Raw genomic sequence first — 22,022 nt, 5'->3', positions numbered from 1 at the left:
ACCGAAGATGAATCCCGTCTACATTTGTCATTGGAATTTCTCCGACACCTAACCCAGAAACCCGTCGATCGTGTTGGGAAGTGGCAGCCGGACAGCAAGGTCCTTGACGCGTGAGGATGTCTCGATGGCTCGGCTTGACCGTCATGTCCGGCATCGTGACCATCAGCTCCCGTCTGCTTGGCAGTAAGAATTGAACTTCAAGGAGGCACGACGCCGACCCCTCATGACTGTTCGCGCCTTCCAAGCTGGAAGACTGGTCGCAACTTCCCCAGCGACCCATCTCATGCGAGTCCGATTTTCGGACCCTACAAGGTTATGAGCGCGAGATATGCGTGCAAATTCACTTCAGCTCCAATCATCTGATGCCCGGTGAGGGAGCTCCGATCATGGAAATTGCAGATTACCTCATCGGCATCGTGAACCTTTCCACTTGGAGTGTCCAGACACAGTCGCGGTCACGGTCCCGGTCACAGTTCGTGCCTTCCTTCCTCAAGGGAAACCCCAAGGATCCACCCGACTTGGATTTCGGTCATCTCGGGCACGTATCATTGCCCTATTCCCACCAGTGCGTCTATTGCCAAGATGTTTGTTGCTGTTGCCTTCAGTTCAAGAAGGTGCAAATTCAGGGCAACAGTAGTTGAACGTACGGGTATCTCGGGCACAATTGTACCCTTTCTTCCAGTTCTTGGAGCCCTTTCTCTCTCCCGCATTATATCAACACATTAAGGCTTCTTCCATTTCCGCCTTTCTCCCTCTCCTTGTCGGTGCCATCTCCAACCGTGTTATCCCACAAGCGGTTCGTGGTCATCTCTCGTCCCCAAGCTTCTATTTATCTGTGTCTTTCGTCGCCATTGGAACCAAATCTACTGCTTTTCTCTATCACCATCTTGAGCATCTCCTCCCATTGTGACAACAACACCCCTCAAAGCATCCCTCCAACCAACCCGGGCTAGCCATTCAACATCCAGCCCCAGGCAGATGACCATGTCTGCCGTCGCAGCATCCACCGGCTCTCCCAACGAACGCCGCGCTTCGGCTTCCAGGAGTTTCTCGCAGTCTCAGGACGAGAACACGAAGCTTCCAGATGAGATGTCTCCAGACTTGCAGAAGGTACGTATCTTTGTTCATGTTTCGGGTTCCTTCTGGTCCTGGGAAGTTGCTGCCTCCACCACCTACCGCCGGGTCGTCAAACCTTGCTGGCCCCCAGACGGCGACGAAGTGCAACACACTTGGGACGAAAATCATTGCAGCAGACTGCCAGCTGCCCGTACCAACCCTCTTGTCAATGCCACCGCCTACTTATTAGCCCCGCTCACTCCCAAATCAACATTTGTTCAGCAACTTCCGGATTGCAATCTTGTTTCTCCAGCTTAATGTTTTGACTCGTACTTTGGGCCGGTCTCTCTTTTCATATTCACTTCGATCTATCCACGCCTGTTTTGTATTTAAACCGATACATATCTGAAAACTTTTATCACTGACCCGGTCTCTTCCAGGACGTTGAGCCGCCCTCGCAAAAGCAGTCCATCAGCGCGCTCAAGACGTCCAAGTTGGCGAACCAGAACTACTCAAAGGTACGTGGCCACACTCCCCGAAGCAGCGCCTACATCCGTTAACCACACAGCATAGGTCAAGATGAACGAGGCCATGGCCGCTGTTGATGCCTACAACATGGACAAGTTGTACGCCACGATCCCCGAGTTGCCGCAGCCACGCAGCGTCGAATCTTTCAAGACGTCGGACGAAGAAGTCAGATTTCATCGTGCCCTAGACCACCAGTCGTCATGCAGTTCTCTTCCCATTACGCCTGCTACGGATGGGTTCCCTACGACCGCATCTACGACTAGACCTGCTAGTACCGCGCTCAGCGACCGTCAGCCCACCAACGATGAGGTTTTGCGTCTGAAGCAAGAGCTTGCGCAGGCCCAGACCAAGATCTCACGACTGGATCAAGAGCTGGCTCAGACTCGCTATGTCACCCAGGACGGTGTATGCACGACGCCAGGCCTAGGTGTTGATCCCGACTTTCAGGCTGCCCGCGTTGCCACGGTATCTCCGTCGGGCTCGCGACCCTCCATGAATGGAGCCTTCGGACATCCTACCAAAATGCCGTTTGGTCGCGACAACAACTGGGCGGCTCACGACAATGCGCGCCCCGATACTGGCGATACTTTGTCAGACATGTCGGCTGCAGGTCTCAACCGTTCTCGCGCCATTTGGAACAACAGCAAATCATCCTATAATCCGAATTTTACGCCAGGACCTGTTGCTGTTGTCGACGGCCCCCAGGCCACACCGTGGCAGAACATGCGTGGATCGAACCACGCTTACGAGCCCTCTTATATGCCTTCGGCAATCGAGACCTATCGGCCTGAGCGTATCAACAATGATCACGACATGAGCCGTCCCATGGGCCGTCGTGGAGGCAACAGATATGATAACCGTCTCGGCTCCTCCAATGCTTACGGTGGTTACAATGCGTACAACATGGGGCCTGGCCATTACGAAGCTCCTGCACCTGCTCCTGCCTATCCAGGAGGCCCGCCTAACACCATGGCGGGGGCCGCAAGCATGAACATGTATTCAGCCTACCCACAGCCGCCGGTTGTATCTCCGCTCTCTCCGCATGCCACCGAATTCAATGTTGCAGGAGTACCTTGGAAGACAGAGGTGAGTCCACTAGGGATGGGTTCCATCACTGAATGGACTGACAAACTCTCCTTGCAGACCGTGACTTCGGAGGGGCAAACCTATTTGCCGGCTACGGAGCCTCTGAACTATCGGCGGCTGTTGGACCGCAACGTCACTTGCGACTGGAAGTACATCGTCGACAAGATTGTTTGCAACAACGACCAACAGGCTTCTATCTTCCTTCAGCAGAAGCTCAAGGTTGGAACACCTGAGCAGAAGTACGACATTGTTGAAGCCATCGTCGCACAGGCCTATCCCTTGATGGTCAATCGGTTTGGCAACTTCCTTGTTCAGCGCTGTTTCGAACATGGCACTCCTGAGCAAGTCATCAAGATTGCCGAGGCGATCCGCGGAAACACTCTGAACCTCTCTATGGATCCCTTCGGTTGCCACGTCGTTCAGAAGGCATTCGACTCTGTCCCTGAAGATTACAAGGCTATCATGGTCCACGAGCTTCTGCGCAGGATTCCAGAGACGGTTATTCACCGTTACGCATGCCACGTGTGGCAGAAGCTGTTCGAGCTGAGATGGACCGAATCCCCTCCGCAGATCATGAAGTACGTCAACGATGCTCTTCATGGTATGTGGCATGAAGTTGCATTAGGCGAGACTGGCAGTCTTGTTGTCCAAAACATCTTTGAGAACTGTTTGGAGGAAGACAAGGTATGTCATCTGTTAGAATTGAACCTAACCTCTCCATAATATGTTTGCTGATGATGTGTGCACAGCGTCCCTGCATCGAGGAAGTCCTTGCCAACATCGACATCGTCGCCCATGGGCAATTTGGCAACTGGTGCATTCAGCATATCTGTGAACACGGTGCTCCCGCAGACCGCAGCCGTGCCATCGATCATGTCATTCGCTATGCAGCTAAGTACAGCATGGACCAGTTCGCCTCAAAGGTTGTTGAGAAGTGCCTCAAGATTGGAGGTCCCGAGTTCTTGGGTCGCTATCTGGATCGCGTCTGCGAGGGCAGACATGACCGTCCCCGCATCCCGTTGATCGATATCGCCAGCGACCAGTATGGCAACTACCTCATCCAGTACATCCTGACCCATGCCAACCCTCAGCACCGCGAGATCGTTGCTGCTCATATCCGGAAGCACATGGTCTCCCTTCGCGGATCAAAGTTCGGCTCCCGCGTCGGCATGCTCTGCACCAATCATGCTGTTGCTACTCGTCCTGGCCCTGGTGTTGGCCCTACCATGGGAGGCCGCATCGCACCTGGTCCTCGTTTCAATGGAACTTATCATCGTTGAAGGCGGGCCATACCGCGACCGCCACCTCGAGCTCATGGGAATCACGGTTCTCCGCTTTTCTTTCAAGTATACACTCTCTCTTGTTCCGACATTGTTTGAGTATAAAGGACGTCGTTCGTTCAATCCTGCGCTGGATTTTCACAATCGGTTCTCTGTTGGAAGTTTACCTTGACCATATGAGATTCGGTTTTCACAACATCTTCGTCAGCAGCTAATTTAACAAATCACCCGACATCCTACGCTCGAGAGGCTACTGCCCCTTCGAGTGCTTTGGAAACAACATCACTATGGATTTTGCAATATCAGGACGACCCGGTACGCGGCTCATAATGGAGGAAGTATGAATCTGTCTTGTCCTGATCTAGTGATGACGAGCAGTCACACAACCTTTCCTAGTTGTTCGTCTCTTTACCGGACCTTTTTTCTCCTAATGTGAGGACTTCATCTTTTGGCGGCTAGCTCTGCTGAAGGAGGTTGACTCGAATAATGGAAAAATGGTGCCATGAAGAGTTCAACAAGGGGAGGCCGAAGTAAGATTGTCTAGTTCTTTTTTGTGTTAGATTGAAATGGAAACGAAACGACCAGAAGCATGGATGGAAGTTAAATGCATGGCCTGCAATGGATTACTCGGCCTTGGGCATGTATCAATGATAGTTATGAGTCTCATAGTCGCTCGCTTAGCATACACACCTCTGAATACAAGAGTCTATATAATTTATACGTACGGTGGCAGATGAATGGCATTAGTGTTGACTCCCTCTCGCTCCGAACACAGACCGCACCCACTGTTCTGTCCTGTGGCCAATCAATTTATCCAGTTAAGCAACCTTTACAGCCGTCGATCTGAAGTCACAGGTCCTTGACATAGCCCTCTTAGGATATAAGTTGTTATCACATAGTTCATATCTTCATTCCAAGAAAAAGATAAGTCTACAATAACCCCAAGCAAACAAACTGGTTCGAGCTGGCGACTCTTTCCCTGCATATTTCGTTTTTGTTCAAAAAAGTTTTTATGATCCAGATCATGAAAAGAGAAGAAACGTACATACGTACAAGTACATTGTGGTAACAAGAAGTATATGAATATCCAACTAACTCAACAGCAAACACAGCCTCATTCTTTTCATCCATCTCATCATCTACATACCAACTGATCTATCCAGCCGTTAATCTCCCTTTCACTTGCTCATTCATCTACAAAACAAATCCAACCGAACTGACTTAGATCTCATCAAGGAACACGGCAGTGCCAGTAGGCGCCGCGGGAACCGTGCTGTTACCAGCCGGGAAGGGCGCAAGGGTAGCAGAGGCACCAGCGGTGGAAGTCACGGTGACGACCTCATCGGTGCAAGTCTCATCCTCATCATCACCCTCGGTACCGTCCTCGCCAGTGGTCTCCTCGTCAGGGGGGCATGACTCCTCATTACCGGAGCCAGTCTCGCCGCCGGAGAGATCGGTGCCGCTGTTACCAAGAGCGGTGGTGGTGGTGGCGACGGCGGCAGAGGTGGAGCTAGCGACGACTTCGTTGACGGCCGCGGGAGCAGTCATGGTCACGTAGATGGTGGAAGCGGGGAGAGTGACGGTTACAGGGGCAGCGGTGACGGTAACGGCGGCGGCACCGGCGTTGGTGGGGCAGTTGGCGCCGGCGGCGGTTACGGTCACGGCCGCGGGGCATTGGCAAGCACCGGAGTCAGAGTCGGAGCCGGAACCGTTGCCGTTGCCGTTGCCGTTGCCGTTGCCGTTGCCAGAGCCAGTGCTGGGAGAAGCAGGCTGGGTAAAGACAGAGGTGACGGTAGCGCCAGTACCAACGGTGATAGTCCTGGTGCCGGTAGAGGTGGTGGTCATGGTGGAGGTGGTGTCGACCTCAACACCAGCGGCAGCAGAAGTGGCGGGGCTGCCACCACCAATGGCTTCAGCGGCGGAAGTAGAGATGGCAACGGGGTTGGTCATGGTGATGGTCTTGACGACGGTGTTCTTGATGGTGGACATGACGGTGGTGGTGATGACACGAGTGTTACCGCCGTTGTCGCCGTTGCCCATGGTGATGGTGATGGCCTTGGGGGTGGTAACGGTCTCAACGGCGGTGGCGGTAACCTTGATGCCGGTGCTGGAGGCCTTGTCGACGACGCTGGAGGCGATGGAGGAGGCATCGGCCACGGGGCAGACGGTGGTTGTCAAGACGGCGGTGCGGGTGACGACAGTGGTAGCGAGAGCCTCGGTGGGAAGAGTAGCGAGGTCCTCGGTCCTGGCGGGGCAGTTGGTGATGGAAGCAGCGCAGGAAGTGATGGTCTGAACTTCGGTAGCGATCACCGTGAGGGTGGTGAGACCGGATGAGGCAGCGACTGGCGCGGCAGTGGTGGTGTTGCTGAAGATGGGAGCGGAGGTGGTCGCGCCAGAGGCGGTTGCGGGAGCAGATGCGGTTGCGGGAGCAGCAGAGGAGAAGGCGGAGCTACTGATACCGGTGCTCGAAGCATCAGCAAGAACGCTGGAGGCGATGGAGGAGGCATCGGCCACGGGGCAGACGGTGGTGGTAAGAACAGCGGTGCGGGTGACGACAGTAGTAGCGAGAGCCTCGGTGGGAAGGGCAGCAAGCTCCTCAGTCTTGGCGGGGCAGTTGGTGATAGTGGCAGCACACGAAGTGACGGTCTCGATCGAAGTGGCGATGACGGTCAATGTGGTGAGAGACTGAGCCTCGGGGACAGTAGTCGTAGCATTGACGGAGTCGAGGAAGCTAGGGACTCCCGTGGAAAGGGGGACTCCAGTCGAAAGAGGAACGCCGGTCGAGAGAGCAACACCGGTAGAGATAGCACCAGCACCAGTGGAAAGATCCACGGCCGAAGAAGAGGCAACGGCAGCAGCCTCGGAGGAGCTAGCCACAGCTTTGGCAGAGCTGACGGCGGGAACAGTGGCGTTGAAGCGGCGGAAGTGCATATGACGAGGGTGAGAGTAGGCAGTTGTGAGGGCGGCAAAGAAGCCGAGGGCAATGGCGGAGGATTTCATGTTGGCTGATGTATGTATGAGTCGGATCGTATATCGGGATACTTGGGGTTGTTTGTTTTCCCTCTTTTCAAACACGTAGTCTGGAGGTGATAATGAGTGGTTATTGCGCCCAGGCAATATTGTTGATGCTGTTTTCGAAAGAGCGAAGATCGACTTCGCAAGACTGGCAGGTTAAAGACACTTGCTCGTAACAGAGAACGTAAAGGTGGGAAGAAAAACAAGTGAAGGCTGCTAGACTGGCTAGACGAGGAGACAAGCAAAAGGAATGATGCTTGACTTGTAAAGAGACAGACCACTGGAAAGAAGGAGCTACGGAAAAAAAAGAGAACAAGAGGGAGGTGAGACGAAGGGGAACGAGACTTCTCGGGGGCTTTAAAGGATAAACTCTCACGAAGTCACAAACTCCCCGCATCCACAAGCCAAGAGAGAAGAACCCCTGTTGACGAAAAACCACTGCACGTAAACGAGGCACAGCTACACTAGCAGCGTCTGGCCACTGGGAAGACTCTTGGATAGGGGCTCCACAGAGCCTTGACAAACTTGACCGGGGCTCTTCCGTACAGAGGAGTCTCTCCGCTGTGGTCGAACGGTCAGAGAATCGACGGACTGACGGTACCCATCGTTGTGAAATGTGATGATGGTGAGTACCGGGGCTCCGGGCCCCAATGGCACCACGAGAACGTGGGTTCATCTTGTCGAGGAGACTTTCGCGAGATCCAGGGGTTCTTGGTTCGAGAATTTCTGTAACACGGGCGAGGACGGCACCCCTGTCACGACAAGGGTGTTAGCAGGAGCCAGACGCAGGAACAGACTTCCTGAGACAACCACAGTAACGGTAGCGGGCCAATGGGGCCAGGAACCCGACCTCCCGAATAAGATTCTTAGGGGCCCCGAGGGACCAGGAGGCGCCGAGCCAACGGCAGCAGAAAGGTGCCTGGAAATTCCTAGAAGAAAATAACATGCATGAATGACATGGAATTCCTCATCCTCGGGGACGGTGGTGATGGTTTTAGGAATAAAGTCAACGTGGACCTGGAATGAAGCATGAGTTGATAGTTGTTGATGTGGTGTATGTCATGATCCTCAACTAGTCGTTGATCGTAAGATGGATGATCGATTTGAGCACCAAACGTGTAAGTGAAGAGTCTCTGAGACAAAGTGATCGCCAGCAAATACTGGTTGAGGTAATTGAGCCTCGAGTGCGTTTGATGCTGAGTCTCGGTTCGCGAGATCGCCGTTTGGTTTCAACGGTAAGAGCAAAGTTGCAACAAGCAGTAAATCTAAAAGTGGTAGTCAATAGGGAGAGTTGGCATCGGGTGATTGAAGGTGAAATGAAGAGAGGCCTCGGGCGGGCACGGCGGGGTACCTCGGACTCCCACCGTTTGTCTCGTCTCGTCCCTCGTACCTGACAGCAACAGATAACGGGACGAACCATCCATTATACCCTCGAGTTAAATGAGCAAGTGGACAAGTTGCTGGCGCGGGCTGACGTGAGTCTTTTGAACATTTCCGTAGCCGTGCATTTACATAGAAACCAGGCCAATGGTTGGCACCGCATGGACGTGGCATGGTGACACTGTCCTACCATCCATTAGATGGCCAGTCAGCTATTTTCAGCCCACGCACGTTTCGTCCAACTCTTTCATCGTGCTGATGGTCTTCTCTCTCGACTTCGGATTTATGTTTGCATAAAAATGGCCGCGACTCCCGCCTTGGTTCACACTTGTTGGTAGGCGGCTTCGCCACTCTTTCTGAGAGTTGATCTCCGTGGTATCTGACGAGGTAGCGAAGATGAGGTTACCCCTTGACGGTTGGGCCATAGTGTGGGTCGATAGCGGGAAGGATTGTTGTGTTGAAGAGTTCTTCCAGAGGTCCAGGGGCAGTCGGGGTCTTGAAGAGAAGAGAGGATGGAGGCTGTTTCATCTTTTCCTGCTAGCGATCCGGTCGGCACCACCCGTGATTCGTCCGGTCAAACAGGGATCCATTGTTCTCCACCATCCCCATCATCACGGAACAATCGAGGCTCAGATTTCAATGCCCCGGTTCACTTTATCAGAAAGACTTCGCGTCCAGCTCTCGCCAAGCCTCCGCGGAGAAGCCGGCCATGTGAAGCCCCAGAAAGTTCAGACCGGATCAAGATTCCATCGCAGGCATCGCCATGCTTTTTGTTTCCTCGGACACTACTACCGCGCAGGGATCCGGCTCGGCTTCTCAGGTTCACGGACAAACGTCCGAAGGGCATCCTATCTGTTGTCTCCTGTCGTCTCAGCATCTGAGTCTCCCTGATGAAGGGCGACAGGAGCCCATGGAAACGGATGTTCTAGGAATACTTGGATTTTTGGCTTTTGACTGTGGGAAAGGCCGTTAGTCAAGGCAAACTCGCAATTGATTGCCAGGCGACCGGCGGGAAAATTTGCATTCTGACGAGGAAAGCTGCAGAATCGCCCTCTCGATCTCGTACTTGGGTTGCCGAACTGCCCGGTAGATACGAAGCGTCGTCGTTTTTTTTGTCGTTGTTTGTGGACCCAGAGGCAAGCATGGACGGGAAAGCGGCAGGTGAGAGAAGGTGAGAAGAAAACAATCCGAGTTACTGCGACTTAAACGACCAGCTCTAGAGGGTGTTGGGGTTGGGTATGTCCACATACACGCCAAGGAGACTTCCTGGTATGTGACTTTTCACCTTTCCGAATTCGATCACTTACACCAAACATATCAAATGGTTCAAAGACATGATGACCTCCGTCTCTCCTTTCTTGAACCAGAATGGCGGGAATACTTTGTTGGCTCATATGTCGGTCTGAGTTCTACCCACCACACAACCAAACAACATGCACAGATGCAACACCTGCAGGTTGCAGCAGCTCTGCTCTGCTTCTGTCGAGCAAGTTCGAAAGCTGGGCTGCAGTTGTTGGTGCATCGTGTCCGGATCGGGAATGTTCAACCTCGAAACTGCCTTTATTCGAGACAAAGTGGTTCACTTCGATCGAAGGCATCACAAGATCCATCTTCGTTCAAATTCTCTCGATAGTGTCTCATCGCTAATCTGGAGACGGCTCGAGATAAGGTCTACCCCTGGGAGAAGTTAAGTCCATTTGGGTTTAGATTTGATTTCTCAGCGGGGAAGCGTCAATGACGTGGTACCCCAAAAGGTACCCCCAATCCAGGCTTTCATAGGGGCATCTCCGCCATTTCGATGGCGATCGTCACCACGGTCGGTAGATACTCCGGACACGTGAGGTTGGACGGTAGGTCTTGAAATACAAAAATCAGTGCTATTTTCAACTAGTTGAAGATTTTTTCTTCTCATCCATCGTGTTGGCGTTGGGCGTGCTAAAGGTGAGATACACCGCCGTGACTTGAGAAAGCACGACATCCCTTATCTCAAACCCCCCCCCCCCCCCCCCCCCCCCCCCCATCACAACCGCGCGGTTTAGGAGGTCAACAGCTTGGGTTCAATCACGTCGCTTCATCTGACATATTGAAGGCGGCCAGTCATGCGTCAGTTCACTTCCTTTACACATTCACGTGTCAAGTCACTAACATGATACAACAGCTCACCTATCACCACTATTATGTGGCCTGGCCGTACTAAGCCAGCTAGGCTCCGTGGTCACCGCCGTTCCCCTGGAGTTCAAGTACCAAAGGGTGATCCAAAACACCTCTTCCGAAGGTCACCGGGGCGCTGTGGCCAGTGAGAGCGCCATATGTTCAGAGATTGGCATCGACACCCTCCGCAAGGGTGGTTCGGCCGCCGACGCCATGGTAGCCACCACTCTCTGCGTCGGCACCATCGGCATGTACCACTCTGGCATTGGCGGCGGCGGTTTCATGCTGGTGCGCGACCCGGATGGGAACTATGAGACGGTAGACTACCGCGAGACCGCGCCCGCCGCCGCCACCAAGGACATGTACAACGACGACCCGAACGCCAGCGTCATCGGCGCCCGCTCCGTGGCCATCCCCAGCGAGCTGCGCGGCCTCGAGTACGTGCACAGCAAGTACGGCCGGTTGCCGTGGCACGACCTCGTTTTGCCCTCGGTCAAGATCGCCCGGGACGGCTTCAAAGTAACGGAGGACTTGGTCCGGTACATGACCAGCGCCTCAGTATTAGACGACTTTTTGACCCACGACCCGGTCTGGGCCGAAGATTTCGCTCCCAACGGCACCCTTCTCGGGCTCGGCGACACCATCACGCGCAAACGATACGCCAAAACCCTAGCCAAAATCGCCCTCTTCGGCGCCGACGCCTTCTACACCGGCCCGATCGCCGACTCCATCATCGCGCTCCTGCAACCTCTCGGCGGCATCCTCACCCACGCTGACCTCGCCAACTACGAAGTCTCCATCAAGTCGGCGCTCAACATCACCTACCGGGACTCCTTCCGCATCTTCGCCACCGACGCGCCCTCCTCCGGAGCCGTGACCCTCTCCATCCTCAAAACCATGGAACAGTTCCCCTCCTCCTCCCTCACCTCCGACGTGCCCTTAACCAACCACCGCTTCGTGGAAGCCATGAAATTCGCCTACGGCGCTCGCCAATCCCTCGGCGACCCAACTTTCATCACCAACGTCACCTCCTTCCAGTCCTCCATGCTCTCCCCCTCCACCGCAAAGCTCATCGCTTCCAAAATCCTCCCCAACTCCACCCTGCCGCTCTCTGAGTACGACCCAGCAAAGAACTACGCCGCCGAAAGCCACGGCACCTCGCACATTGTCACCGCGGACCGCTCCGGCCTGACCGTGTCCTCCACCACCACTCTGAACCTGCTCTTCGGCGCCCGTCTCATGACGCCCGACACCGGCATCATATTGAACGACGAAATGGACGATTTCTCCCAGCCCAACAAGAACAACTCGTTCGGCTTCGTGCCTTCGCCCAATAACTTTATCCGCGCCGGCAAGCGGCCGCTTTCCAGCATCTGCCCGCTGATGGTCGAGCACGTTGGCAACGGCAGCTTGTGGTTCGCTACGGGCGCTGCGGGAGGAAGCAGGATCATTTCGTCCACGACGCAGGTGGCGTTTAATGTCTTGGAAGGGCTGGGTGTGCATCCGAATACCACTACAGAGGTGGTAAAGGCTAACGGGGTGGGTGGTGAGGGAAGCGTGATGCGGGCGGCGGTGGCGGCGCCGAGATTGCATGATCAGTTGATGCCTGAAGTGTTACTGGTTGAGCAAGGGTACGGACAGGACGTGTACGAGGATTTGAGGGGACGGGGGCATAATGTTACTTGGCAGGCTCCTGGGTTGAGCGCGGTGCAGGCGGTGATGAGGTTCGGGAATGGAACGTTTGTGGCGGCGAGTGAGACTAGGCAGGTTAATAGTGGTGGGTTTGCTGTTTAGATGAGATATGGGATAAGATGAGATGGGGAGGATAAATGCATGAATGGGGTAAGTGACGAATTGTAGGGGATGAACAGGACCTACTTACTTACTTACCTTTGGATACCCATAGCGTATAGATATTAGAAAGACAGCGATGAGCATTATGGTTCAATGATACGATTCATGACAAGGCTTTTTGTTCAAGTGGTTCAACATTATGAAATAGGATATCTCGTTCTAAACTTGCCCATCAACCGTTCAACACCAAACCGTGCACCTGCCACCAAACCTACCCTCTTTTTTTAATCCGTTCATGCTCATCTCAACCACCCACCCGCCAACAATAGAAAACGCCGCGCCCGCCAAATATACACATTTCATAACAGGTTCGTCATCATCTCATAAAAAAGAACATGAACAACGCCGCCCAACAACAAATACCACCTCTCCTAAAGCCCTCTATTTGCTGGTGTCGACAACATATCTGCCGACAATCTTGCCCTCCTCCATCAAGTCGTAGACCTCCTGCAACTTGCTAAGGCCGACAGTCTTGATGGGAACCTTGACAAGGCCGCGGGCAAAGAAGTCGATGGCCTCCTGGGTATCCTGTCTGTTACCGACATACGAGCCCTTGATGGTGATCATGCGGATGACGGTATCAAAGACAGGGGCCTTGAAGTACGCGCCAGCGGGGAGACCGATGCAGATGATGGTTCCACGGGGCCGGACGTACTCGACGGCCTGGTGGAACGGCCTCTCGGAGACAGCCAACAAAATGACGGCGTGGGGACCCATGCCCTCAGGGGTGGCGGCCTTGACGTCCGCGACAAGGTCCTTGGAGGTGGTGAAGTCGACGTAAGCCTTGGCGCCAAGCTCGCGGCAGTTCTTGCCCTTCTCCTCGCCGCCGTCGATGGCGATGGCGTGCAGGCCCATGGCGTTGGCGTACTGAATAGCCATGCTGCCGAGACCGCCGCCGGCGCCGACGATGGCAACCCACTGACCGGGCCGAGCACCGGACTCCTTGAGACCCTTGTAGACGGTGATACCGGCGCAGAGCACGGGCGCGATGGCCTCGAGGTCGCACTCCTTGGGGATCTTGGCGACATGGGCGGCCTTGGCGATGGCGTACTGCTGGAAGGAACCGTCGACGGTGTAGCCGGATAGGAGGGCGTGGGGGCACAGGGGCTCGTCGGCCTGCATGCAGAAGGAGCAGGCCAGGCAGGAGCCGTTGAGCCACTTGATACCGGCGCGGTCGCCGACCTCAACCTCGGTGACAAGCTCACCCTTGGCTACGACGATACCGGCACCTTCGTGGCCACCGACGAGGGGAAGCTTGGTATCGAGGGGCCAATCACCCTTCATGGCATGGAGATCGGTATGGCAGACACCAGAGTACTTGACGTTGATGAGGACCTCATCGGGGCCGGGCTTCTGGACGGGGATCTGCTTGAAGACGACGGCTAGAAGAAGGGACAGGTTAGTATTTGCTTCGAGAACTAGTTAGTGGTAAAGGGCGTTAGACTTACGACCGCCCTTCTTCTCGACTACCTGGGCCCATTGCTGCTCTGGGATCTCGAAGTTGGTCATTTTGGATGTGTGTTGTTGAACCTGATGTAGGAAGTTGATGAAAGCGAAGTGAAACACAAGATTCTCTTTCTATCAGAGACCGAGGAAGCTCTTTGTATAGGATGGAAGTCTATGATGGACAGCAAGAGTGGTGCAAGAGCGGGAATAGCTGCGGCAGCCATGCCCTCTTATACTCTTTTTTTTTGCAGTTTCCCATCGCCCCTCACTGATAAGCGAGGATAGCAAACAAAGCAATAGGCCCGATCGATCGGCATACCGTTGGCAAGAGGGGGAGGCAACGGATGACACCAAGCAAGGCAGGCAAGCATCATGGTGGACAGCGAACCAAAGAAACACGAGACTGCAACAAGGTATGACTACAGGAAGAGGGGAGACCGAGATCTGCACGTCTCTACAGACGGCGAGGGTGAACTGGGTGAGTGGTGGCTCGGGGTGAGACTTGTCGGACGTCTGGCGATGCATTGGCGGGGGCCGAGACTCTTTACTGGAGGGGCTCTTGGTGTTGTAGTCTTGTAGATAGACGAGGGAAAACGTATGATTCTGACGGGCGAGGGGTACCCTACGTAGAGAGATGTAGAGGATGTAACGGTACGGGAAGCTCCTACTGGCCAATTTCCATTGTCTGCACTTGCAGAAGGGACCCTACCTTATGGATACGTTTCCATCAGCCCGGTAGGCACCTGAGGCACCCCCTCGAAGGAACCCCTCCAGTGGTCAGCATCCTCCTAATCCATGGGAGAGAGAGGCTTCAAGTTTGCTGCATTCGGCCGGCTCAAGGTTTCCGAATCTTGTCCGCAGTATGGAGGGTTTTTGGAGAGACATTGAGAAGCAAAGAGGGGGAGCTTCCACTCTGAACCAACTATTCAAAGCAGAGCAGGTCACAAGCTCTTGTTGGATGAAACTGTTCATCCAAGAAGCCATTGCTGTCCTCGACGTCGATGCGCAGAAGTAGGAGAAATGTGGAGAATGGTTGGGGAAATCATCGGCTCTTGGCGCTTGTCAAGTGCGATCGTCCTAACTTTCCATTGTCGTGATGTGAAACTGACGAACAAGAGAAGATGGATGGAGGTTGGGATGAATGGGTGAAGTGCCAATGGAAGTCAAAAGGGAGGATGACATGTTCCAAGTGGGGCGTGGAAACAACGCTAGCTTCTTATGGTAGCCCTATTATCCAGCCTCAGCGGAGCCAGGACAGTGTCGCCCTCGTTTATCATTGAGAAGCGCCACAATTGAAACGGCCCTTTTCCCGCTTCATCATGTTAACAATGTCGTGGTGAAGAAAGCACCTGAGGTTCTGATCACCATCTCGTGGTGCTGTGAGAGCTTTTCCCTACCTAGTCGTTATTATGGAGCGGGCCGAAATCTCATCGTTCCTTCTTATCTTTGTGTTGACCCATCTCCATAACAACTTCATCGTGGGCTCGGCCGGCACCTTAAGCCGAATACAGTCTCGAATACGGTGTTTCGGGGCCTACGTCCTTGACAGCGCGCGGGCCCGATCCGAGAGACCCCGCCCGCCGTGCTGTGTTCCACCCCCAGACTTTCCCGTTCTATAAAAACGACTTTCCGCTCCACCGAAGCCACTGTCTCAAACCCACCACCACACGCTAAAGACCTGTGCTAGGTGCTCCTCCTCCTCTTGCTCGAAGCTCTTGTGGCTCTTCCTTCCCCCGCGTCTTTGTTAATGATGGTTGGGTTGGGTTGGGGTAAAGCTGAGACTGCGGTTGGTAATACCTAGTACGAACCAGTTATAAAGGAAAAAGAAACGCAACTCGACTTCCGTTCGAGCGAAGAAGCATCAAGATGGCACATCCACCTAGCCGGTGCAGTGACGAAGAGGCTTGTAAGCCACCCAAGGCAGGAAGGTCTGGAACCTCTTTGACGCGGGACTAAACTGCCTCTGGATGAAGCTTCTTCCCCGCATTATTGTCCTACCTACCTATATTATAGTATACGTCTCCATGTATGTAGGTGGGCATACATAAATACGTATAGCTTCACATCCTACGCCATGTTCGATGCTGCCTGCGCAAAGTGATCCAACTAATGAATGCTTTGAACTGGACATACCCCCAAATGTGTCGTGAAAGACGCTGGGAACATGGTCGGTGTATTTCGAGGCGAAGCCCGAGCTGTCGAGATACATGAGGATCGAGCCCAGACCTGACTTCGATATAAATCAATGGGCTGAGAAAAAAGTTGAAGATTCGGCAGGTTGTGAGATTGATACGAAGGCTCGCTAAGCCCGCCCGAGTCCGTCCCGTTCCAGACTTCCAGAACTGGCCAAATCAGACCACCCGGCGCGGACCGTGGTCGTGGTGCTGCCATCCTTGCACACGGAGAGTTAGGGCGAATCATAGAGGGAGTTCCCCCGAACCGTCAATGTCTTGGCACGCCGCCTCCGGAACCAACCGACCGGTATTATATGCCCCCTTTTCAAGGACAGCGTTGCTCCGCGCAACCGCATTCGGAACATCAACACAACAAACACATCGGCCATCCACGCTGACGCAACTTCACTAGCATTAGTTTCTCTTTTCTATGCATCGCCATTATATAAACATCGGCGCCCGCTGCCTGCAAAGTAAGATGCGGACTTGCTCCTGTACACAAAATATTACCCTTAAGATCCACCAGGTCCTCCGAGCAGAGCGAACCGGCGCACAATGCTGGGTCCATATTCTTGGTACTGTAAAAGTCAGTCAGCAACCAGACTGATAATGAGACGAGAGCAGGCAAGCATACCTCCGCCTTGGTGTGACAGTACGACCGGAACTCGGGCGTCTGGCCAAGCAAGCTACCACCAAACCACGGGCCGTGCCGTTGCCTCTTGTGGGTAATAACCTGGACATCAAGACCGCCGCTCTTGGCTCCACCACTGCGCACCTCGCTGGCCTTGATTCTCGTATCGACAAGCTGCTTGATATCACGCTGTAGCCTGCGACCAAAGTCCTTGTAGAGCGTGCTGCCACCCGAGAGAACAATGTTCTTGTAGAGACCACGGCGGACATCGATGGGCGAAGACTGAATGACACCATCGACAACCACTGGCAGGGGAGTAAGGAAGTCGGACGAGTAAATCTCGGGGTTGAAGAAGATCTCGGGGGCCATGAAGCGCTCGTAGCCAACATCAACCGTAACTTGGCGGCCGCCGGGCTGGGTAATGGTGTGCTTAAGGAATCGGCTGCGATCGCGGTCGTACTTGGCGAACTCCTTGACGATATCTGGGCAGACGTAGCAGTACTCTTCCTTGATCTCTTGGGCCGTCTTGAGGGACGAATCAGGCTCGCCGCGGTCACGGAGAAGTGACTGGACAAAGTAGGTGATGTCGCGACCGGCAATAGGGATCGACTTGATGGACGAGCCGATAACGTAGCCTTCGGCGACCGGGATAACGTGTGTCACACCATCACCAGAGTCAATGACAGTACCGGTCAGGGATCTGTCTTGGACCTTGGATGATGTCCAGGAAGCCGCAAGGGCCAGAACGGCCTGGACGGCAATGTAGAGACCGGCGCAGTTGAAGGACTCGAAGAAGATCTCGGCGGTGTTTTCACGGTTCTCGGGAGGGTTGAGAGGCTGCATCGACGGGTTAGTACCGTAAATTTACCACGTGGTTCGGGAAAGAAAGATGGCCTCACCGGCTCAGTGAGGAGGAAGTGGTGGTCCTCAGGCTCTACCCTCAGATACTTGAAGATGGAGTTGGACCAGAACCTTTCCATGTGATCCTAAGCTCCAGTTAGCTCTGGACATCCATGACATGCCATCTAGCGACCTGAACGCACCCAGTTCTCAATCTGTCCGTGTCTGATGGGATAGTGCAACCCGTAGCCTAACACCGTCAGCACCGATTTCCATTTAGGCGGTGTAGACCAACGTACCAGGCCCATTAGCGGCCGCTACGGCCTCGTCGCCGATGAAGAAGTCGAGGTCTTCGGTTCCGCGCTTTGCTGAGAGATGGCCACCGGGACCGGCGCCGCCGGTGAGGAAGGATGGCTTGTTGGCTACGGCGGGGCGGCCAGAGCCCGAGCCGCCGGTGCCTGCCGAGGGGCTCTTGGTCGCGATGGCTGTCGGGAATACGAACGAGGGGGAATCATTGCCGGCGAAACCTGGGTACGGAGAGCTTGGTCAATCGATGGTCATTGGCAATCTCGGGATGCCGGGAGTCGCGAACCTAGCTTGGAGAACCCCGTGCCGCTGGTTAGGGGATGTTAGCGATGGCGGCCCCGGGAGCTGTTGTTTAAGGAGCGGGCGGGGTGGAGACGGGACAACTTGGAAGCACGTACTTGTCCATGACAACGGCGGGGGTTGTGTTGGCCATTGTTGCGGTGGTTTGCTGCTACGCGCAGCTCGTGATGATTGCGGTTTGGTGAGGGCGCAAAGCAACGACGGACAACTTGTTAGTTGGTGATGGATGAAGTGACGGGGCGGGAGCGTGGATAGTGGATAGGCCAGGCGGGAAATGGAGGTTGATGTCCAAGATTACGTGCCTGGCTGAGCTAGCTCTCCTTACGGCTGGCTGACAGCGCTGCGAGGTACTGTGGAGGTACCTGCGCGGCTGTGCGCCAAGATCCCGAGTCCCAGTAAGGTACGGCGGTCTAGTTTGTCAGTCGTGCATTCCCAACGACGCCATAACTGGAAATGACGGAACCTGAACCACAAACAACTGCCAAACTTCCCTCTATACAACACTGGCTGTCTGGCTCATCTCTGTCGGTGACGGTTAGCAACACGTTTGAGATTGCGTGTGTTAGTCTTCATCACTCTCGCTCGATTATCATGAGCTGAGGTTCCCGGACACCATGTCTAGGCTGAGCGCCATCCGAATCCCCCGAAACCGATGCCCCGATTCCAGGCACCGAAGCTCGAAAGAACACGGCAGGCATCCCCGGGCCCGGACGGTGATGGCTGGGAAAAATGGGACCGGTCGGGATCTAGCTTTAACGAAAACGCCGACCGGACAGAACATCGCTCGCCGAAAAGGAAGGAGATACTGATTCGAAATCACCCCCATTCAGGTTCACACCTGCCCTTTCTGTGAAATCCATCTCAACCTCATCTCGAAGCAAGTCCACTTTGCGGAGAACCTACACTCACGGCTTCTCAGTTTTCACGTCCATCAACCTGTCCCGTGTCCACACTCCGTCCTCTCTTGTTTCTCGTGTCTTCTGCACTTTGCATCTTAACCTTCATACATCTTCATTCCGCCCACCTAACTGCACCCAAAGGGTCTCTCCATCCCCCGGCCAGCCTGAGCGTATCATCCCAGTTCACGGGGACCGCTCTAATATCAGATTCCACTCAAGACATCATTTTTACCGAGCATTATTTGCAATCATTGTTTCATCGGGTTGCTCTCACAAGGGGTTCGAACCAACGCCGAACGCCGCTTTCACCCCATCCACCCAATTCTAGCACTGCTTTGGGCATCGCCAACCGAGTTAACCTACTAAATTCTTCCTGACCTACTAAATTCTTCCTTCCCGACAAGAGATCAACATCCGAGATCTCGTACTACACGCATAAAAATAGCCATCTTCTCAAGGCCTTGCCGTCAAATCCTGTCTTCTCCGACTCCTCTCCCACGGAATCGATCAGTATCTTCGCCCATCTTTGTCCAGGAGCCACCAATAACACACCAAAAACCGAGGACTCTTCATGTCCTTAACGTAGAGGGTTACTTGGAAGACAAGTGCTCCGTCACTAACAACTCAACGTCGCCAGACGCGTTGCTACTTCGACGATCTCCTCGAGTCACCATATCGCAACTGCAACCGCAATGAACAATCAAAATGCCGGCTCGGACCAGATGTCACCAGAATCGGATATCGGCATGTCGGCCAGTTCCTCCGACTCGGACTGGCCTGACGATCACGAACATGGGTTGGATGGCAGTGTCGAAAGGATATGGAAGCGTACCACGAAACCAGTTGCGGCAATCTTCGTCCATGCAGGTGCAGGGTACCATAGCGTTGCGAATGAAAAGGTTCACTTGGAGGCATGCAGCGAGTAAGTTGAGTCAAGAGTCATCAGATGGCAAATTGCTGATGTGGTTGAAACCAGAGCCTCCCGTGTTGCAATGAGGTTTTTGAAAGCCGGTGCTTCTGCTCCCGAGGCCGTCGAAGCTGCCATCAAGTGTTTGGAGGACAAAGAAATTACGAATGCTGGCTTCGGAAGTAATCTCAACATGGATGGGGTTGTCGAATGCGACGCAACTGTGGTCGACCATCTGGGAAGGAGTGGTGCTTGTGGCGCTGTTCCCGGTACGTCCCAACTGACGATTCCACATATGAGCGGCTAGAGACCAAACGCTAACTCCCGTTAACACTTGTAGGTATCAAAAACCCTATATCGCTTGCCAAATTGATCCTTGACAAAAGTAGCCAGCCTCTTTCCCTCCGCAGAGTACCGCCAAATATTCTCGTGGGCCTAGGAGCTAGGGACTTTGCCGAAGAACACGGAATGCCCATCGTACCGAACGAATATCTGATTTCGAAAAACGCAAAGGATCGGTTTCTCCGCTGGAAAGAAGACCTGAAAAAAGCGGAGGCGAGACAGACCACCGCAAGTAGTAGCTCCTCTCACATCTCACAGTTTTCCGGCAAAAATCTAGAGACGCATCGCCCGTCGCCGACACCGAGTGACTACGAAAAAGCGGCAGACACGTTAAACGCTTCCACTTTACGCCGGGACCACTCAAGTGCGATTTTGACTGGGATATGGAACGAGGGCCAGCCCGACTCGCCTTATGGTAGAGGGTCCCCTTTACAGGGTGAAAATGGAGGACTTGGAAGTGTCCCTTTAACAACACCCCGTCCGCCCCAGAGAAGTCTTACCAACCCAAACAACCCAGTTGATCGAGCTGCCATGAACCATGTGTCATCTGCTTTTCACTCACGCGTCACTACTGGTAGTCCAGCCACTACCAAGAGGACAGTAGTACGTCACAGCCACAGTGAAGATATTAGCTATTTCGCGGCTACTGCGAACAACCCGAGGAGATCTCCGCCACTGTCGACTCACGATGGGTTTGTGAGCGGGAAGGAAGAGGAACATAGTCGGAAACCTGAAGCTATGGAAATGGCATTGGGGGAACAGTTGTTTGCGACCGGCCAGATCAGTGGCCCGCTACTTTCGAGTGTACCGGTACAAGAGTTGGATGATGATCTGATAACCGACACCGTCGGCGCAATTGCCATTGACTTCAAGGGGAAAATCGCCGCGGGCTCCTCTTCCGGCGGCATCGGCATAAAGCACCGCGGTCGCATCGGTCCTGCTGCCCTCGTCGGGATCGGAACGGCTGTGATCCCTGAGGATCCCGACGACCACACGGGCACGTCGGTAGCCGCCGTCACAAGTGGAACAGGGGAGCACATGGCGACCTCGATCGCCTCAGCAAAATGTGCAGAGCGGCTGTTCGAGAGCAGTCGACGTGGCGTTGGAGGACACAGCATATCGGAGCTAGATGAGCATGCGCTGCTAGAGGCTTTTATTCTGGACGATTTCATGGGCCATCCGGGCGTCAAGAACCAACCGTCAGCGGGTGCAATTGGAGTCATGACTGTCAAGAAAGATCGGACTGGATACTACTTTTACTTTGCTCACAACACCGATTCTTTTGCGTTAGCCAGCATGGCGTCAACGGAACGAGAGCCAAGTGTTGTGATGTCGAGGCTAGGAGAGCTTGGGCCGGTGGCTCAGGGTGGACGCAGGATTCGGATTGATTGAATTAAGTCCCCCCTTGCTGTCGATACTCTTGTATTTCTCGACTTCCGGTTTCATACCTTGCTGAAGCATTGCTGTTCTGGCTTGAATTGTTTCTTGCTGATTCAAAGTTCGACATAGAAGGCACGGGGCGGATATGCCAACTTGACGACCTTCTTAGGCAGGCTTAGAGGATACGGCGTTCATGAACCTGACGATATCCCCTTCGGCACCTTGGGACTAAGTGAAAAAACCTCGCCACGACCTTGATAGACCTTAACTTTACCTAATTGATCCCCTTGAGCTTCTTCAATAATACTATCATACCGATATTCGGCATGATTCAGGGTGCGACATGAACTTGAAGAACTTGGGTATACTCCGAGAAGTTATGTGTGCTCTCAAATTTATTTTTGTAGTCTTCGGGCTTCACTTTCCACATTTTCACATGACCAACTC

At 54.0% G+C, this 22,022-nt stretch overlaps 6 protein-coding genes across 6 annotated transcripts; 3 read left to right on the top strand and 3 right to left on the bottom strand.

Moving 5' to 3' along the window:
- Nucleotides 1–984: 984 nt before the first annotated feature.
- Nucleotides 985–4,682, top strand: SMAC4_02445 (uncharacterized protein; the record flags this gene model as incomplete). The annotated part of the gene is made up of 5 exons (XM_003350726.2): nucleotides 985–1,110; nucleotides 1,497–1,574; nucleotides 1,630–2,670; nucleotides 2,728–3,354; nucleotides 3,420–4,682. 5 exons carry the CDS (start codon nucleotides 985–987, stop codon nucleotides 3,948–3,950), a joined length of 2,403 nt encoding a protein of 800 aa, XP_003350774.1. The 3' UTR covers nucleotides 3,951–4,682.
- A 489-nt stretch (nucleotides 4,683–5,171) lies between these two features.
- On the bottom strand, nucleotides 5,172–7,279 carry SMAC4_02444 (uncharacterized protein; the record flags this gene model as incomplete). The annotated part of the gene is made up of 1 exon (XM_066089777.1): nucleotides 5,172–7,279. Exon 1 carries the CDS (start codon nucleotides 6,948–6,950, stop codon nucleotides 5,172–5,174), a length of 1,779 nt encoding a protein of 592 aa, XP_065947257.1. The 5' UTR covers nucleotides 6,951–7,279.
- A 2,864-nt stretch (nucleotides 7,280–10,143) lies between these two features.
- Nucleotides 10,144–12,477, top strand: SMAC4_02443 (uncharacterized protein; the record flags this gene model as incomplete). The annotated part of the gene is made up of 2 exons (XM_003350724.2): nucleotides 10,144–10,195; nucleotides 10,504–12,477. The coding sequence occupies 2 exons, from the start codon at nucleotides 10,144–10,146 to the stop codon at nucleotides 12,288–12,290; spliced, it is 1,839 nt and encodes a 612-aa protein (XP_003350772.2). The 3' UTR covers nucleotides 12,291–12,477.
- A 2-nt stretch (nucleotides 12,478–12,479) lies between these two features.
- Nucleotides 12,480–13,972, bottom strand: SMAC4_02442 (uncharacterized protein). The gene is made up of 2 exons (XM_003350723.2): nucleotides 13,799–13,972; nucleotides 12,480–13,732 (listed from the first exon to the last, which is right to left on the bottom strand). The coding sequence occupies exons 1-2, from the start codon at nucleotides 13,857–13,859 to the stop codon at nucleotides 12,732–12,734; spliced, it is 1,062 nt and encodes a 353-aa protein (XP_003350771.1). The 5' UTR covers nucleotides 13,860–13,972; the 3' UTR covers nucleotides 12,480–12,731.
- A 2,370-nt stretch (nucleotides 13,973–16,342) lies between these two features.
- SMAC4_02441 (uncharacterized protein) lies at nucleotides 16,343–18,366 on the bottom strand. The gene is made up of 7 exons (XM_003350722.2): nucleotides 18,146–18,366; nucleotides 18,034–18,056; nucleotides 17,741–17,968; nucleotides 17,645–17,691; nucleotides 17,501–17,587; nucleotides 16,605–17,438; nucleotides 16,343–16,548 (listed from the first exon to the last, which is right to left on the bottom strand). Exons 1-7 carry the CDS (start codon nucleotides 18,178–18,180, stop codon nucleotides 16,483–16,485), a joined length of 1,320 nt encoding a protein of 439 aa, XP_003350770.1. The 5' UTR covers nucleotides 18,181–18,366; the 3' UTR covers nucleotides 16,343–16,482.
- Nucleotides 18,367–18,531: 165 nt separating this feature from the next.
- Nucleotides 18,532–21,881, top strand: SMAC4_02440 (uncharacterized protein). Its single transcript, XM_003350721.2, has 3 exons — nucleotides 18,532–19,868; nucleotides 19,923–20,122; nucleotides 20,194–21,881. The coding sequence occupies exons 1-3, from the start codon at nucleotides 19,639–19,641 to the stop codon at nucleotides 21,585–21,587; spliced, it is 1,824 nt and encodes a 607-aa protein (XP_003350769.1). The 5' UTR covers nucleotides 18,532–19,638; the 3' UTR covers nucleotides 21,588–21,881.
- Nucleotides 21,882–22,022: the final 141 nt, after the last annotated feature.

This window comes from Sordaria macrospora, chromosome 5, assembly GCF_033870435.1.
Source record: "Sordaria macrospora chromosome 5, complete sequence".
In the NCBI taxonomy this organism is placed as follows: Eukaryota; Fungi; Ascomycota; class Sordariomycetes; order Sordariales; family Sordariaceae; genus Sordaria; species Sordaria macrospora.
Note: the sequence above shows the minus strand (reverse complement) of the source record. Positions and strands in the feature narration are given on the sequence as shown.